The sequence below is a fragment of the Falco peregrinus genome, chromosome 7 (assembly GCF_023634155.1).
Source record: "Falco peregrinus isolate bFalPer1 chromosome 7, bFalPer1.pri, whole genome shotgun sequence".
Taxonomy (NCBI): Eukaryota; Metazoa; Chordata; class Aves; order Falconiformes; family Falconidae; genus Falco; species Falco peregrinus.
Window position 1 is genome coordinate 4,425,013 of NC_073727.1, and position 18,927 is coordinate 4,443,939.

Here is an 18,927-nt window from a genome sequence, read left to right on the forward strand (position 1 = left end):
ACATCTTGTCAGGCAAGCCTTTGAGAACAAAACTTTCACAGAACCACCACCTAATGGCAGCACGAGCACAACTGTCATATGGAAGGCGATCACTGTTCATCTATATATTGACAGCAATTAGCGGTATCGCAACCACGGTGTAATTTTTAATCATAACTTTTTTCAAAGTCTCCACTTCATTAATATCTTGTTCTCAAAATACAAGCCTTCTTTTCTCAGTCTTAACATACTCCAAGCCTGCATGAAGGCATTCAGTAAACACGCTGGTTTAGTCCCCAGCTGAAACCAAAACCTGTAGACATTTCAAAGTATTTCTCCAAATGCACATTTAACAAGACATTAAAGCATACACAACTAAGACAGTAGGAGCACGGCGCATTGGTTTCTGCTATAACTTTATTTTTCAGAAGAACGACTGCAATTCCCTGCTTAAAAACAAAAAGGAAACCCATTTTTGGCTCCCAGGCCCTGTGAGGTCTGACATGAAATGTGATAAACAGCTGGCCTTGTTTTTAAAGGTTTAAGAACGAAAAAGTTCAAACCACTTGTATTTCTCCGCTGTAAAACCAAAATATTGCCAGTCTTCCTGCAGCCAGGGTACTGGATAATTTAGGCTAAAATAAATGTTTATTAAAAAAGGGCGTAGATTTCTTGGCAGCGGTGAAAAGCAGGAGACACCCCTAGTGTCGACGTAAAATACTACAGGACTCCATACTGTATCTCCGGGTGAATTTTACGGCAGTAGAAGGGAAATTTAAACCATCATGATTTAAAAAGCAAAGCAACCCAAATGCACACACCTGCCCGTACGGCCCTACCTTCTCCCCGCAGCCTCAAAGCCCACATCCCCATCCCATTTGAGGCGTCAGCTCTCCGAACCCGGCCCCGTTAACGTATGCATTATGTGCCCCCTCTCCCTGCCATGGGCTACGTGCATTATAGCTTTCCGGTCTGCACATGAACAGCAAAACGCCGCCGCACGGCGGGCGCGGGGGGGAGGGGGGCACCCCCCCGAGAGGGCAGAACAACCCTCGCAAGACACCGCTACCACAACGCCGGGCTCGCTCAGGGCGCCGCCGGGGAGCAGCCGAAGCGCAGGCCGGGGAGCGCGAACCCCCGGCCTGGGGAAAGGGGGCGCGCCGGGGGCGGGGGTGAGGGGAGGGGGGGCCTGAGAGCGATGCGGCGGGGGGGGGGGGGGGAGGCCGGGCCCGCGAAGCGCTGCCGGGGCGGGGGGCGGAGGCGGGGAGGCAGCGGGGCGCGGGGGGCCGAGGCGGCGGCCGTGGGCGGCGGAGGGGAAGCGGGGGGCCGTGCCGGCCCCCGGGGAGAGGCGGGGTGGCCAGCGCGGTGGCCCGGGGAGGGGGGGGCGGGGGGGGAGCCCAGCGAGGCGCTCGCCCACGGGAGGACGTGGACGGTGAGGGGCGGGAGGCGGAGGAGACGGGTCAGAGGCAGGGCAGCGGCAGCGAGGCGGGGCGGCCGCCGGTCCGGGCCGCGGGGCCGTTGCCTCGCCCCCCACCCCCGCGGCTTGGCCCGGTCTGGAATATTCCGACGGGGCGGGAGCGGGGGGCTCCGCGGGGAGAGGAAGCGAAGGAGGGTCCTCACCATGGCGGCGGGTGGGCGTTCAGGCGTCTCCCCCGCAGTTCAATCCACCGAAGCCCGGCCTCGCTGTGCCCGTTCGGCGTCGTCGCCGCCGCCGTGCCCCGGGCCCACCGCTGCCGCCGGCTCCGGCTCCCCTCACTGCGGCAGTGGCTCGCGCTGACCCGCAACGCCGCGCAGGGAACGAGGGAGGGGGCGCGAGCGGCACTAACGCTCAGCAGCGGGGGCGGGGCCTCCCACATCCGGGCACCCGCCGCGCCGAGCACCGCCCTCGCCGGGGGCGGGGCGCGGCCGTGACGTCAGGCAGCGAGGCGGGGGAGGGAAGGCAGAGGCGGGCAGGACAAAATGGCGGCCAGAGGAGATGTGGGGGCGGTTTCGATTGTTCTGCGGGGTTCCCCAAGGGTACGGGGTGGGGGAGAAGCCTTTGTGAAGGCAGAGTTGTGGGGTCTTGGCTCTGCTGCTAGGACGTCCCCTCTGTAAGGCGTTGAGTGTTATCTGTTGCCACAAGATAGGCCTGTGCTAGCTTCTTCAGGTCTCCTCCTAGGGAAAGGTTCCCTCAGGTGTTCAGGAGCTATTAGAGCAAGCAGCTGGTTGCCCTGGTTCTCCTACGTGCCCTCTGCTTAGGTTGGCCTCTCTCAACTACTTCATCAGCCGTGTTGCTGGAGTCTTTGCTGCTCTAGCTTTCTTCCACAGGTTATTTTTGCTAAAAAAAAAAAAAAATAAAAAAAATGCAGACAGGGAGAAACCTCAGCATAGGTGGGAGTGGTGCTTGCTTTCCTGATGTTCTAGTTGTTACTTCCCTCAGGGGTTTTTAACCTTACAGCTCAAGAGGCCATCCAGGCTGGAAGGTGCTCCAGCACCTAACAGATTTTAGGGTATTGTGTTTCAGTAGTGCTAATTACACAAAAGGAAAGGAATTGTGCTGTAATTAGATTATTCTTTAAATGCATTTACATGTATGTTTGTGTGCTTGGTATCCTGGATAGTTTACAAAATAAAATGACTGAAACAGTTGAATGCAAACAAAGATGAAAGATTCGGTCTTAGTAAGCCCTTTGAAGCAAGATTTAGGGCAATGCAACTGCTTGCATAAGGAAGGATGACCCTCAGGGAGTGATCTCTGTATTGTAAAGTTTTAAGTAGGCCAGATGACACCTTTGAAAATCTCTGTGAAGGGTAAAGAAAGATAGTGAGTAATGATGGGTTGATTTCACATTCCCTTTGCTGTTTTTGCCCTTCTCTCTGTGCTCGATCTGCTGAATGTGTTTATTTTGGAGCACCATGACACAGCGCATAACACTTGACAAATGAAGTGGTGATGTGAAAATAATAATTACATATAAAATACTGTTGTGTTAATACTGCCAAAGAGAAGATTCAGTTGATGTTGATGTTGTTTTTCAGGCATTTGCTATCTGGCTCACAATAGCTAGAAACTTTGCCAGGGAAATGCAAATCAATCCTGCCAAGTTCAAGGTGAATGGCAACCTCATTTGTGGGGGAAGGGAAGGCTGGATTATTACTTTAAAACCAGGTTAATTTTTTAGGACCATAGCCGAGCATGAACTTTCCAGTCTAAAATGGTAATTTCTTCTCTCTTCAGCTTCTGTAAAAGGAACTGCCTTGTCACTGTTGGCTTGTTTGTGGGAGTCTGAGCTGGTCTAAGGCTAGCAAAAATTACCTTAAGAATTCCTGGAGAAACCTGGGATCTTGAAATCAAATGCTAATGTGCAAATGCTAAGAGGAATGGGGAATTTCTTATACTCCGTGGGAAGCCTGCTCAGGAACCTAGATAAATAAAGGGAGACTGTGAAGATCAAGAACAGATTAGAAGTTTTGATCTGAAAGATAGAAGCCAAGCATGGCTATAAATGTGCAGATCTTAGAAACTGTTAATGACTGATGCAGGTTCAGTTTGGAAACTGATATTCAGCATGCCTTCACGTCTGCAGAACGGGGTGAGGCTGGCCAGGAGGAAGTAAGACTGGATTAGGGACATTGCACAGAAAAATCTGGGAAAAATAAGTAAAAAGAACATGGTGATGAGTGAAACTAAATGGTTATGAATAAAAGGTAATTTTCAACAGAAGAAAACAAACCAACCACTAATGCATAACCGTAAGCTTTGAGTTAATAGCAAATCAGCAAAAAAGGCCTTGTTGGTAAGATCCTCTGCCTGGCCTCAGTGAGAGATTATAAACTGTAAAATAGTCTGATCTAAGGAAGGAATCTCCTGGCTTTTGTTATTAACAGACACGTGTGGCTAGGACAACTCTTCTTTTTTTTGGGGTGGGGGTGGGGGGTGGGTGGGGGTTGCAGAATCTAGTTGCTAGGATGTGTGGGAATAAAACATTCCTAGATTTCACTTAAAACTTGTATTAAAACTAACTGGACTCTAGCCAAAAAATGAAATTATAATAACTTAAGATCTCAAAAAAAAAAAAAAGTTTTGATGTAAAACAGTTTTGCTGCTTACATCTCTCTCACTGCAGCCTTATCTAGCAGATGCAATTCTGGAGTAAAATCAACTAAATTAAGTTGAATATGGCTAGAATTTCTATTGCATAATGTTAATGGACTGAAATAAGCAGGAATGAGGAATACAATACCTTAATTGTTACCTTTTTAAGTTCCAAGTAGAGACAGCCAAGAACTTAGAAAATATAATTCTTACCTTGTAATGCAGTTATGTCATTGCTAGTAGTTTTGAACCTCTAGATGCAGTACAAAGATGAGCTAATTCATTGTTAATTTCTTTTTCTGTTGTGCATATGTGTTGAAGTTGCTTTTCTTTTCTGACTTCTAAAAGTTAAAAACGCAAGATGGCATGTGTTAATGTATAGATAAGAGTCTATATAAAAACATGACTTGCATTTAACACTTTGCATTATATTATCTATATTTCTGACTAGTCTTTTTGCAAATACCGGTATTTCAATTTTCTTTTTTTTTTTTTTAGAGTAAGCTTCAGACAAGTCTGTATTTTGTCAGTTTCTGGTTTTTAGTAAAGCTCATCTGCAACATAATTGCAACCATTCAAACTAGGATAAATATGTATCTTCATGTAATTGTAAGCCTGTTTAGCTACAGCTAAATAAACAGGTATGTAAACTGTACCTGTTTCGGTTCTTCAGTGTTATTAACAGTAATGACTTGGCTTACATAGTGCTTGACCTAATGCCTGGAAAACAGTTTTTGTGTTTCTGCTTATGTGTCTGGACTACAGCTGCAGTTCTTTTGATAGCACGCTTCTTTTAAACTGCTATTTGTGATGCCTTATCTGTCTTCAAGTTTTGAGTTTTTTATAATATAGCACGTCTCTTTGATCCCCCAAGCATATCTTCCTTTGACTTGCCTTGCGCTGGTCTCCATATAAACATCCCTTACTCAGAAACATAACTGGATGCAATTTGAATGAAGCATTCCCCCCCTCTGTTAACCCAAGGTGAGGGCTGCCACCTAATTAAATAATCTTCTGCCCTAACCCTTTACAGACTGTAAGCAGCTTTTCCTAGCAAAGCAGGTAGGCTCTTGGGACAGTGCAGTAAAGCTTCAGAATACATGATTTTTAAGCATGTGCATATTCTCATGGGCTCCAGTAGTGTGTTATAAAAATAAGTAAATTCTTTCACTTCTTTGATGCTCTAGAAGGAGAAAAGGAAAACCACCGTCTTTGGCTTTGAGGGAAAGTGCTTTCATCTATAGTGGGTGGGAGAAGCAGTATTTTATCAGCACAAGAGGAAGCCTTTTTAGATAGAAATTAAAACTGTCCTTTCTCAGCATCTGTGAATTGCCCTGTTAGTGCAGGTCTTGAACTCTAATGTCTGTAAAAGCGATGCACCATATTGATTACTCTCATTTCATTTGTAATAACAGGTAGGATAATAAGCAAATCTGAAGATACAATACTGAGTAGAACTGACAAATGGTTGGAAAGATAAAGCGTGCCTCATTATATCTCCTTTACACCTACATCTGTCGTTTCAGTCGAAAGAAATCAAAGGGAATCTGCCCTTATTTTCTTGCATATTTGTGAGAGTATGTATAAATTGCCAGGATTTGGGAGGAGAGGGAGATGATGCTTTTCAGATCCAGTAAGGCACAGCTGAAAGAACTGGTCAAATGAGAGGGTAGGGACACAGGAGAAGGCTTTTCACTTTACCTAGAAAACAAAGAATACGGCTCTCCTTAAGACCAGAAGAAAGCTGTGGGTCACAGAAGCCTTGTGAAGCTGTAGGTTAATAGGGTAGTTTTGGGTTAACCGTTGGTTCATTTTGCATCACTGCAGGATATTGGATTTTAAATTGCTAGAGCATGTGCAGATGTATGATTGTCTCTAGCACATGTGCTTTTACTGAGACAGTGGTTGTAAATACTTCTGATCTGTGGATCTTGCTGCCCAAGGTGGCGTGAATTAAAAGTCCTGATAGCAGGATTATTGTTTCGGGTACCCTTTTCAGCTCTCGGTGGTAATTAACAGCCCCCAGAGACTTGAAGCTAGAGACTGAAAATCACTGCATGAAACTTGGTGGTTTTTTTTTTTTTTAACTGGGTTATAAAGAGTGGTCTTCTGATTTCCTAACCTTACTGCCAGTTCTGGCTAGGATAAACTGGGGATAAAAATGCATTTGATATCTTTGACACTGTGCCTATAATGGCAGAAGATATCAGATAGCTCCCTACAGAACAAATATATGGAAACAATTTGCAAGAAAGATTGAGACTAAAAGGTTACATTTTTCTTGAGACTGTGCTGTTTGCATAATAATTTCATGTAGTGATCTTATTTGCCTAGCAGCTGATAAGATTTCTTGATGGCATCCAGCTGTAGCTACGCTTGGTATAATTGGCCATTTTTTTCCTGAAGACTTTTGTTCTGGGGAACCTTTAAGAGCTGTGGGCTGACTGCTCAGAGACCTTGTAACAACTGAGGTAAGTGCTGCAAGCAGAAATACAGTGATTTATGGTTTTTTTTCTTCCACTGGTGTGCTTGCCTACCACTGTTTTAACGGCTTGCTGCTTTTGTTTAACTCTGCTAGAGATACACATGTGGCAGTCTGACTTGTGAAGTTCTTATCTTCCTGCAGTAACTGAGTAGGCAGTAGAGATTGGCCTGCACAAGATATTAATGAGCTATTAATGTATGTAACTTCAATCTTGTGGAAACAATTACTTGAATTATTTTAAGTTGGTACCTGTTTTATTACTGGTCACATGTTGGCTGACAGGTTCAGGTTTGGGCCAGTATAAATTCTGAAGATGATGACTGAGGTAGCAAACTAGACCTATAATTTAATAGTGAAACAGTGGAGTCTGAACTGAAACAATGCCAGAAGTTCTAGTTCTTTTTTTTTTTTTTCTTGTGGTAGAGAGAAAATGAGAATTGCTTGATTGTTGATCCCCTAACAGTTTGAGCTGGGGACAAATTTTGAAAACCAGTAAGTAACCTGACTCAAAACTAATAAAAATAGGTGTTGTTGTCATGTGGAGTACCTTTTAATGTATCAATATCCGTTGCAGGGAATTTAATGAATGTAGCATCAATTTTTGTGTCTGTTAACCCTTTTTGTTTTCATGTAAGAGAAAAAGAATTGCATTAACAAATGCTGTCTGTGGTGTGATATGGTAAATTGCATCCATCTTAGCTGTGCATTTTTCCATAGCTTTGATTGCTGTGCTTTCAGTACTCATGTAATCTGTTTTCATTTACAGTGCAGTCATCTGTGTGAAAAATTAAGCAGCTTGTTAGAGCTGTCAAGGAAAACATGATGCAGCATGATCAGATGTATTCATGTAAATGTTCAAGGCCCCCTCAGCCGAGGAGATGAGACCAGACTGAGGTAAGCACCATGCGTGTGTGATTCTCCACTGTGTGCCTCTGTTCCATGCAGAGACTTTCTTAGGAGTGTGTTAAAGAAAATGTATTTTGAATGAAGAAATGTAAAGTGCTGAAGCTGCCAAGTGGCAGAACCAGGCCTTGTCACTTGTATGGCCCTAATCCAAGGCTGATTTAAAACTCAGCCAAGTTAATCAGTGGGAGAATAGAGAAAAAATAGATGATCAATTTGTATACACGGGTGCTTTCAGAAACACAGGTGTTTTTTAAAAAATTAGTATATGTAAGTAGGAATTGCTTGTTCAAAAACTAGGTGTGCTTGAAGGATTGTGTGAGTTAAAGCAGGCAGAAAGAAGATCGTGATCCGAGGAGGACTTTGGAACTGAGGCAGAGACTGGAACCAAATAGATAAATCAACTGGGACAGGGTCAGGTGATGGATTTGCAGAACTGACAAGACCAAAGGAAACTTCTAAAAACTTCAGACGTTGGCTAATGATTTGATAAGTGTATATAAGCTGTGCTGTATCCCTTTGTTCTTTGCCAGTCACTGAGGTGGTGGCCCAACTCTGAGTTGTGATTGAAATAAGCCTAGTGATACCCATGGCTGTGTGAATTTTGCCTTTAACAGAGTGTATATTGAGGACAATGTGGTTTGTAGTTTCAGTTTGAGACACAGGACAGAGTGTAACCCCGTATGTCAACTAGGTCTGTTTGCCACAGGATGTGATTTTTTTTTTTTTTTTTTTTTTTTTTTTGCCACAGGAATTCAGAAGTGCATCTAAGAATTGCCAAGGAACTAATTTGATGCTAACACAGAATACAACCTGTGTGTATATAACAGGTTTTTACTACTTTAGACATGGTGAAACTGGTTTTGGTGATGCTGTTTCCTTGAAGTGCAAAGCACCTAGTCTGTCACCTGTGCCTGTCTGCCAGTGTTTGGATCACTGTTGAATACTGTTTTTTTCATACCGTGGTAGACTTTAAATATTCTGGATCTGCAGCACAGGACTAGAAAATTGCCTTAGCTCTTTGGTGGTGGGTGAAGTTTCAGTCCTGCTTTGTTGCTTTCAGTAGAAGAGTGAAATTACTCTCGCGCTGCTGGATGGGGATTCTGTTTTTTGTTCCCATAAAGCAGGTTCAAGTCCTGAATCCAAAGTGTTTGGACATCCTAGGTTTTATCCTTTCCCCTCGATGCCAGAAGGGATAGATACTGCTGCTGAATGCTTACACTTTGCACTTTTAGCATAGTATGGTCACCTAAGGAATCATAAAAGATGTAGCTTCCTGGCACCCTCCTCTTCCTTAGAGAAACAACAGTTGAAAGACGGCAACTTTTTTTTTGTGCAGAGTCAATACAGCTGCTGGGAGCTCTTGCTTTGCACAGAGGTTAAAGAATCCCTTACAGGAATTAACACTGATTAACAGCCAGTCCAGCCAAGTTGTAATCTGAAGATTTTGTGTGACTTAAATCTTTGGGCCTTCAGGTTGCAAAAGAGTGCCTAATTAAAAGGGGCACTTGCCAGGGACGAGGTGCAACTTGTTACTGTGATATGCTGTAAATCATGATGTTTCTGCTTCATACCTATTTGACAAAGTACCATTTACTTCCTGGTGTGGAATGGATTTATAACTTTAGTGGATTTAGCATTAGCTTCTCATCAATCATCCTGTCACTGAACTTCCCACAAGAAATTCTCCATAAGGAAAAAACAGAGATTTTCCTTTTCCAGAAGGACATGCAGAGTTTCCAGAGGAGATTTCAAAAGTCAGAATAAAGGCATTTGCTCATATTATCATATCAGACTTCCCCCGCTACTTCTCTTTCCCTGCAGACCAAAGGTATGCATAATGAAAGTGAAGTTCCTAAGTAAATACCATGACACTTCGGGTGAGCTAGTCATACAGTACTAGTTTTCCCCTCTCAGTCAACAAGAAAGAATTCTGCTTTCTGGAAATTGTGCATTTTATTTTGCAGCCTGCTTTGCACACTGAAAACAGCTTTGAATTTTGTACTATGAAGTGCCACCACTGGAATTTTCCTACAGCCCAAACAATTTTACCACTGGATGATAATCTCCTCAGATGTGCTGTCCCTAGTTTAAGCACCACATATCATACAACAAGACATACTCCAGGCACTCCTCAATGTAGAGTCTAGTTTCAAAAGACCTGCTCCTCTAAGCCTTGTCTGTGGCAGGAAGAATAAGAGTAGTACTAGTTCTAATGCTTTTCAGCTGGTGGGGAGCTCAACAGAACATTTTGTGACATGGGTGCATATGTTTATGCATAAAAAAACAAATGGAGATTTAAGAGGACAGTATCACACAAAAAAGAATAGTACAGATTATTCGTTATCAGGGTAATACTTATGTGATGAGACTATTTGTGCTGAAAAAAACATATCTGTGTGTAAAGAACTTCAACTTTATATCTCCTCCCATTCAGCTAGAGTTGTCACATGGCCCTTTCTATAGACATAGGGATAGCTGGTAAAACTGCAATGGAGAGTTAATGCACAGGTAGGCGAAGTACGCAAGTGTACTTCGCAATGCTGTGAGAGCTCTGTAATGCATGTAAATCTTAGTATTAAAAAAAGTATGGAAGCTTGTTTAGTGTTGTAATAAGCATGTTGCCTCCGACTAATGCTATAACTGCATGGATTGGAAATTGGACAAAGGTTTACTGAGATGTATACAGTTCTGCTGGACCTGTGGATGAGGCAATGCTGCCATTCTGAGAAACCTTCTTAGTGTAGTTGCAGTCAGTGCCTTTGTCCTGTTACAGCTCGTGCCAGTTTTGGACTAGAATAAACAACGCTGTGGTGGCTCTTTGGTCAACGTAATTTGCAGTCTTCTGGCTGACTTCTACTCACAGGAGTATTTTGCTACCTTCCTGTTGCTAACCAGCAGAGCTAAAAGTGTGGGACGTGTCTGGGAAATGTTTATATTGTGGCCCCCTTGCAGATCGAAACCATTCTGAGAAACGCCCCTTGTGGCATGGTGAGGCAGCATGCTACTTACTGATTTTGGCATACGTAGCAAAGGATAAATACGGGGAATTGATGCTGTCTTGCCCTGCTGGATATGAGCTCTTCAGCTCTAGCAATACTTTGAGCAAGACCTCAGTAGCAAGCAACTGAAAGCTTTCACTCCCTGTGCCTGCATCCTGTAATCGTACCCTGGGATGAAAGGGACTAATTATGCCAGTCAGTCTTCTGCTGATCAAATACAGCAGCAGTTACTACTGGATTTAGCCTAGGGTCAGGGAAGAGAGGAGGACTGCTCTTATGGAGGAGAAGCATGTATGTAATCCTCTTGGGAGTGAACCCCTTTCTCCCTCTGTTGACCAGGACAGTCTTGACAGCATGCCAGATGTACCCACATCTGGTACAGTCAGAGAATTTGTCCAGTGTGTGTGGAGGCTTCCTTTTTTTCCTCAGACACATAAATGCAGATCTACCTTTCACGTTGAACAACCTGCAGCTCTTCTTGTGTGGGCTGTTAGGTTTTTTTAAGCACTGCTGTTCTGAGTGCAATAAATAGAGCATATTTTAGATGAATTCTCCAGGGAAATAATTTTCAGCATAACCTGGTTGTCAACACTCAGAACATTTCAGCTTGGATATAGCTGAAAACTGCTTGTTGCAAGCCTTGGGAGGTCAAAGCCTTTGAAATAGTTGTGTGGAGTAAGTAATGTTTTAAAAATAAAACAAAACAAAAAAAATTCTCCTGATCTGAGAGCTGTATTGCTTTCAGAGCCTCCCAGTTCCTGCAAAGTCTGAGTGACCCTGCAGATGGACTTTTTAAAGAGGAAATGGTGCTACCTGATGAGGGCTTCTGAAGGTGCTAAAAAAGAGCTGAGAATGTCTAAAGCCATTAAAGCTTGTGGTACTAAGAAAAAAAAAAAAAATCCATCACTGAAGCAATTAGAGCTGGAATCTTCTAAAGCACTTGGGATCTGTGGATAAAGCATAGAATCATATCATAGAATAGTTTGGGGTGGAAGAGACCTTAAAGATCATCTAGTTCTAACCTCCCTGCTGTGGGCAGGGACACCTACCACTAGACCAGGTTGCTCCAAGCCCGATCCAACCTGGCCTTAAACACTTGCAGGGATGGGGCATCCACAGCTGCTCTGGGCAGCCTGTGCCAGTGCCTCACCACCCTCATAGTGAAGAATTTCTTGTTTATATATACTCTAAATGTGTCCTCTTTCAATTTAAAGCCACTGCCCCTTGTCCTATCACTACCTGCCCTTGGAAAAAGTCTGGGGGCCCCAGAGCTGAACACAGCACTGCAGGTGGGGTCTCATGAGAGTGGAGTAGAGGGGCAGAATCACCCTCCTTCAACCTGCTGGCTACATTCTTTTGAAGCAGCCCAGGATGTGGTTGGCTTTCTGGGCTGTAAGCACATATTGCTGGCTCATGTTGAACTTCTCATCTGCCAACACAGTGCACACATCCTGCCAAGTCCTTCTCCTCAGGGCTACTCTCAATCCATTCTCCACCCAGCCTGTATTTGTGCTTGGAGCTGCCCCAAGCCACGTGCAGGACCTTGCACTTGGCTTTGTTGAACTTCATGAAGTTTGCATGGGCCCACTTCTCAAGCCTGTCCAGGTCCCTCTGGGTGGCATCCCTTCCCTTTAGTCTGTCAACCACACCACAGAGCTTGGTGGTGGTGGCAAACTTGCTGAGGGTGCGCTCAATCCAGTACTGACCCCTGAGGAGCACTACTTGTCACTGGTCACCACTTGGATATCAAGCCTTTGACTGCAAGTCTTTGAGTGCAACCATCCAGCCAATTCCTTATCCACTGAAAGGTCCATCCACCAAATCTACATCCAGTTTAGAGACAAGGATGTCATTGTCATGTGGGACAGTGTCAAATGCTTTGCACAAGTTTAGGTCGATGATGTCAGCTGCTCTTCCCTGATGCAGCAATGCTGTTACCCTGTCATAGAAGGCCACCAGATTTGTCAGGTGCGATTTGCCTTCAGTGAAGCCATGTTGGCTTCACCAATCACCTCCTATTTTCCATGTGCCTTAGCGTAGTTTCCAGGAGGATCTACTCCATGATCTTGACGGACGTAGAGCTGAGACTGTGTGGCCTGCAGTTACCCAGGTCTTCCTTTTTTCCATCTTACCCCTTTTCCAGTTGGTGGGAACTTCACCAGACTGCCATGACTTCTCAAATATGATGGATAGTGGCTTAGCCACTTCATCTACCAGTTCCCTCAGGACCTGCAGATGCATCTCATCAGGTCCCATGGAGTTGTGCTCCTTCAGATTCCTTAGATGGTCTCAAACCTGATCTCCTACAGTGACTGGTTCGTCATTTTCCCAGTCCCTGCCTTTGCCTTTTGTGGCCTGAGCTGTGTGGCTGGAGCACTTGCTAGTGAAGTCTGAGGCAAAAAAATTGTTGAGTACTTCAGCATTCTCCAGTTCCCAGGTAACCAGGTCTCCCGTTTCCTTCCAGAGAAAGCCCATATTTTTCCTAGTCTTCCTTTTATCACCAGTGTACGTATAGAAGATTTTCTTGTTGCCCTTGACATCTCTGGCCAGAATTCTGTCAGGGTTTTAGGTTTCCTAACCTGATCCCTGGCTGCTCAGACAATTTCTCTGTATTCCTCCCAGCCTACCTGTCCTTGTTTCCACCCTTTGTAGGCTTCCTTATTGTGTTCAAATTTGTCCAGGAGCTCCGTGTTCATCCGGGGGGCCTCCTGGATTTTTTGCCTGACTTTGTCTTTGTTGGGGTGCATTGCTCCTGAGCTTGGAGGAGATTCTTGAATATTAACCAGCCATCTTGGGCTCCTCTTCTCTTCAGGGCTTTATCCCATGGTACTCTACCAAGCACTAAATTCTTAGGAGTTCTTTAACCAAACTAAAATACAATTTAACCAGGGGCTATGCCATCATCTAATTCCTGTTAATGTGGAGTGAAATGTATATAAGAATAAAAAAAAAAAAAAAGAAAAAAAGAACTTGCAGTATGGTAATTCCAGGTTTGGGAATATAGCTTGTTTAATTAAGTACTAAGAATTAAGAGCTTTATTGAACAGTGTTCAATTAGGTACCTGGTTTGTATAATCGTTAAGGAAGAACTCACCTCCCCAGTGATGTCCTTCAGTTTATTGTTACTGTAGTAACATTCAGTGCACATTTCACTGCTCAAATGGTTAATTTGTTAGTGAACATGTGCATTTATCTTCTTTTGAATATGTGGGTGTTCGTTCTGGCTGCATTCATCCATAGATGTATGCTATAGAACGTAATGAAAGCTTAAAATACTCTGTTCTTGGCATGATAGCCGCCACTTTAAGTGTTTGCTTGAGATCTCCATTCATGAGAAGCCAGCTTTGAGTCTTCTCCTGTGTATCTCATAACGATTTTGGGATAATTATATTTTGAGAGAGTTTGGGTTGGGGCTAATCTGCAGATAACTTCCAGTTAAGAGATGAAAATAGTTTCCCAGTGACTGTCTGGTTTTGCTGAGCTATGAGATTCAGCTGGAAGCATGCTGAATCACTGAGCAGACCAACGGAAGGCTGTTGCTGTGAGCAGCCCCTCTTGCCACTCCGGTAATGCTAGCATATAGGCTCTTTGGCATCCTTAATGTCTCCATGCGGTGTGTGGTCCTGTTCAGGAGCCACACCTTGGCCAATGTCTCCTAATGTGTAGTAGTGTGCTCCTGGCTGGCTGTTGCGGTGATGAAGGCCACAGAACAGGTCCAGACATTCTTATCTGCATAATGTTTAGCTTACACCCTGTTATTTCTGTTCTGGTTTATGGGATTACTAAGCACTTAAGTAGTAAGTTTACTGTAGAGTTAGGGATGCCAAACCTTGATCAGGACCACAGTGATTCTTTGCTACAGCTATTAACAAATCAGTCACTTTAACATCCATGAGGTGGGTTAGTGTTAACTCTAAAGTCTAAGACAAATTTTCTAGCGTACATGCTTTCCTGGGTATCACTTTGGGAACACCTCCACTAATATATTGCTCACACCACTGAGTTTAGCGGATTTTTTTACCACCAAATTTGTCATTCATTTGCTGTGTGACCATACGCACTAGGTATCTCAGGTGGGTGTGTAAAATTTAAGGCCCGTTCTGAAATGTCCTTTTTGAAAGGCCATAGCACAGTTAGGTGGAAGATTCAGAAATTCTTACACAAATGTGTGGTATATTTATATGTGCATTGATATTTGCGTGGTATAATCCATAATTACTTACAAAAAAGTACATGATATTCAAATATGGTAAATCCAACTTTGCTTGACACATCCAACCTATATACTATTTGTAGACCAAAAATGAGAAAAAAATATTAAAGGAGTCTTTTTGCCTTATAAAAGTTTCAAAGTGTTAGGTGAGGGTTTTTTATTAGCTGCAAAAATCCATATAAAAGAGAAACAGAATAGCTCACTAATACAATTTTGGGTATTAAAAGGGAGAAAAATCTTTAAAAGCTGCATATTTTCATTGTTTCAGTGCTACAATCTAAATTTGTGGTGAATCCAGTTTTTTAAGTAAAGATACTCACCTAAACTCTTTACTCTTTCATCTTTAAATGAAAACAGGATCTCTTAAGACTGTGTGCCATTAAAGTTTGAAACGAGTTTAAAATGTTAAAGGTATTAAATAAGAAAATCCACTTCAAGATGTCTTAGCTGTAACAATAAGTAATTGACCTGGCTCTCAGCACAACTGATAGCTCTAGTGTCAGTGTTTGGGGATGTCTGCTTCCATGCTATGGATTATCTGGTAACTGTAAATGAATGTTTTGTGAATGGGTTTTAAGGATAAAAAGAGATTCAGTTTGACCTAATTATCTAGTTATTGTCTTTTGCTATAACATGTTGCTGGCTGCAGCTAGAGCTAAATACTCAATTGAAACAAAGATCACTTCTGTAAATATGTAAATGTTTGTCACTTAAAAATCCTTTGATAGAAGGTGGTAAAGCTGGAAACCTTGGTGTTTGTGAAGATCTGTTTTTGATTTGGATGGTCCCTGAGGAGATATTCAGATTCTAAGCTGAGTTTCTTCCCTCAAATACCTGCGTTGTTTTCAGTACTAAATTTGCGTGCAAACTGGAGGAAGGGTTTGGCCTGTTCTTGGAGCAAGTCAAAATTACACTCTCCTTCACGATGAAATGTACATCTTCCTACTAATCTCTTGCACAGCAAGTGTTTGCCTTGGAGGAATTTACAGCCTCAATGTAAAGGATAACTAAATTTAGTCAATGATTTTTTTAGGGTTAAGATCTCACTATTCTCAGTAGGTTGTAGTGTGTGGGTAGGTGCCAGGTGCATACATATGCTCCTGCTGTGCTGTAGGAAGAGTATACGGTGTTGGTTTTGCCCTTCTTACTGGAAGTTTCCCACATATGATCTACTTGCATGAGCCTGCATGTGGTTGCTTCCTAACTCAGTTAAAATGCTATCCCTCTTAGCTTAACACTTTATGTGGTTGAAGTTTTTTCTAAAATTAATTACTCTGACAATTGACCTGGGGAGCAAATACACATGTAGTTGGCAGGCTGGGGAGAAGGGAGAAAAATTTCAGTGAAAGAAAAGAGCTTGTAATAAATGGCTGGGAGTAGAAATATCTTTACTTGCCTGCTGTCAAGTTTCTGACACCCGTAAGGTGGGTAAAGCAGGACTTTGCTATCAGAATTGAGATCAGGGCTGGAACTGGGTCAGGCTGGGAGCGTAGTGCATGTGGACAGGGAAGAGCTGGCAACAGATGGCATCGTAGTGGGAAGAATGAGGCAGCTCATCAGCTGGCAACGTTTCTGCTGCATTTTGCCAATTTGTTTTTCTTCAAGTAGGAATTCAGCATTTGGTTAAGTTTTGTCATTAGTTTTTATACTCATTGATTCTAGGAAATCATCTTGTCTAATCTGAGTTTAGTATTCCTTAAATTTAAAGCAATTTTAGATGCTACGTAATATGACTAGTGATCACGTGTTAGGACTGGATTTTCTTAATAATAATAAAAAGTCTTAAGTTATACATAAATGCTGTGGCAAAGGGTTCCTCAAAACCCTGAGCAGAATATTAATCTTTGTGGCAGATGGTTCTACTGTAATTACTGATTCATAATCTTTTGTAAAAGGAAGTAAGCTACTCATGAGTTTATGAACTAAGCATTTCAACTAAATTAGCTTGTTTATATCGGCTTACTCCTTTTACAGTAAGCTTAGAGTTAGGAAATACTGCTTGTATTTTACAAATAAAAGTGATTTAGTTAAGTGATTGCATAGAAGAAAAGGACTCATACATTCATTTTTTATTGAGTAAGTATTTCATAAGCTTAAACAATAATAAAAAATAAGGTAGTTTTATTAATCATTCCTGTTTTTCTTAAGCAAAAACCTAAAATGTATAAAAACAAGCATTAACTTAATCTCTAGGGAGTTTAGTAGTTTAGACTTCGGAAGAAATGGGATTCTCATTGACCAGTTTTTCATGTGCTTTTTAAAATTCTTGCCATAGGTTTAAATTGCCATTAACTTGAATAGTAGCAATCGTTAAGCTTTAAAATGTTAATACTTTTTTAAAATCTGTTTATTTAAAAAAATTAGTAGCTGCATGTAAGAAGGACTACTGCTTTCTTGAAGGGAGGATTTATCTAATGATATATAAACATTTATTCAATGCTCATCACCATAGTAACTGAGGTCTCAAGTCAGTGTGCTGCTTTCAGCAGGGTTGCAAACACTGTAGTGAGCCAAGGCCTGAGCTCCCGTATGAAAGCACGGTTTCGTTTTTGGTTGAGGCACAGCCAGTCCCTGCTATACCTTCTTCACCTCTTCCTTGTGCCACCGTTTGTATTCTGTGGCTGCAAGTGTGGTGGAAACAGGGAGCTAGTGTGACTGAAAAATAACCTTCCCCCAAATTAGTGTACACCAAATTGACCTTCCGATCTGGCTGACCACGTGACTGCATGAGCACTATTGAGGCACTGGGAAGAGTCAGGAATGTATGACTGTGATAAGTGTGGGGAGAAACAGCTACCAATTAAGCTGTTCACAAAGCTGCTTGTTTAGGGCCTGACAATGCCGTAGCTGAAATCGTTGGAAAACAGGTATTGGGTTGGAAATTAAACCAGGTCAAGTGAGGAAATGATCTAACCCGTATTAAACTTGAAGTAGCTTTGTGAGTTCAGCAGTATATTCCGGAGCCAAGTATACCTACTGCCTATACCAAAGTGCTGTTCTGAGAAAGGAAAATGCTAAATGGAGAGAAAACTGATGTCTCTTCTCATATGCTGACGTCTGAAAAGTGGCCATAGTATTTAATCAGAATGTTCACTTCAGGAGTTCTGTTACAATCAGCATATTGCATCTCTTTATTTTCAGTTTTATCTTCTTTTTGTCTGTACCTAGACAATTACTTTCAGAGAAGCCTCCTCTTTTTACTTCAGCTTTCTTTTTAACAGCAGCAAGGGTAGTAGCTTGCTATTTCTGTAGCCTATTTGTAAATAAATCTGACATATATTTCTTTTCTGGCTGTCTTATAAAACATTGCAATAGGATGTGTTTTATAACTATAAATCTTTACGGACTCAACTTTTAAAACATTTATCCTAAAAACAGATGAAACCTTTTACTTTTTATCTGCTACATTAACCAGGCCTTCATTTTGAGTCTTTAAAATTATGGTGCCATTCTATTTTCCAGTGCACTTTAGATCATCACTTCACAATCCAAGGTCCTGATCCTATGGAGACCTGCACATTTGTTTAATGATGCATATTTCAGCTGGTACCACTGAATTATTCCTCTTCCTGTACTGTTACCTGATTTGAAGGCAATCAGGTACTGAGGCATCTACGTTACTTCTGCAGCATTTGCAAAAAGATAAATGATTTGCAGGTGTAACGCAAATTACAGTTAATCACGCTAGCAAACTGCAGTGTGAAATGTGATTTTGTATAGCCATTTATAGTCTGAGGTTTTAAGAGCTGTATCTGCTTTTGGCTTGGTTAACTTCTGTGGCTGTTGTAGATTACATTTGCAATCAAGCTGTTGCCAAACTTCCACTTGATGTTAAGGTCATGTTTACTACTGCGTAACTGCATAGTGAAGAGTTGCAGTAAAAGCAAAATAAACTTTAGGACTCTTGAAGAAGCAGCTTCGTGTCACTCTGTGGGAGCCTGATAGCAAGTGGATGTTGGGCAGGAGCTCAGACTGACTGTAGAGCAAAGCAGAATGTTGTTGGCAGCAGTTAAATTTTACTGTTTCATTATAGCTGATGTGTCCTTGACTGCAGCTCTAATAAAAACATTTTGTGCGTGTTCTGAGTACTGTTTAAAAAAGAACATAGATGTAAGAAAACTGGAGTCTGCAGCTCTCCATATGTGGTGTTAGTACCGTGCAAGGTTTTCATCTATTAGCCAGATTGAGTGATCTGGTAGCCTCCTAAAAGAACTGTGCACATTGACTTTCTGGCACTGCTGATGAAAAGAATGCTGTTGGAACATTTGAG

At 42.4% G+C, this 18,927-nt stretch overlaps 1 protein-coding gene and 1 long non-coding RNA gene across 4 annotated transcripts in view; one reads left to right on the forward strand and one right to left on the reverse strand.

Annotated features, from left to right (window-relative positions):
• The window catches only part of PPP3R1 (protein phosphatase 3 regulatory subunit B, alpha), a 40,633-nt gene extending 38,807 nt beyond the window's left edge, over window positions 1–1,826 (reverse strand). For 2 of the 3 annotated variants that reach the window (XM_055810005.1, XM_055810004.1), the window contains exon 1: window positions 1,600–1,799. Coding sequence is in view for 1 of the 3 variants with exons in the window: in XM_055810003.1 (XP_055665978.1) it covers window positions 1,600–1,602 (3 nt within the window). In the remaining 2 variants the exon portion in view is untranslated. Of the gene's footprint in view, window positions 1–1,599 lie in introns of all 3 variants that reach the window. The other variant, XM_055810003.1, reaches the window with a different exon arrangement.
• A 93-nt stretch (window positions 1,827–1,919) lies between these two features.
• LOC114010939 (uncharacterized) lies at window positions 1,920–10,046 on the forward strand. The gene is made up of 5 exons (XR_008748051.1): window positions 1,920–3,069; window positions 4,553–4,695; window positions 6,389–6,525; window positions 7,306–7,433; window positions 8,194–10,046. It is a non-coding gene; the product is annotated as an uncharacterized LOC114010939 (long non-coding RNA).
• Window positions 10,047–18,927: the final 8,881 nt, after the last annotated feature.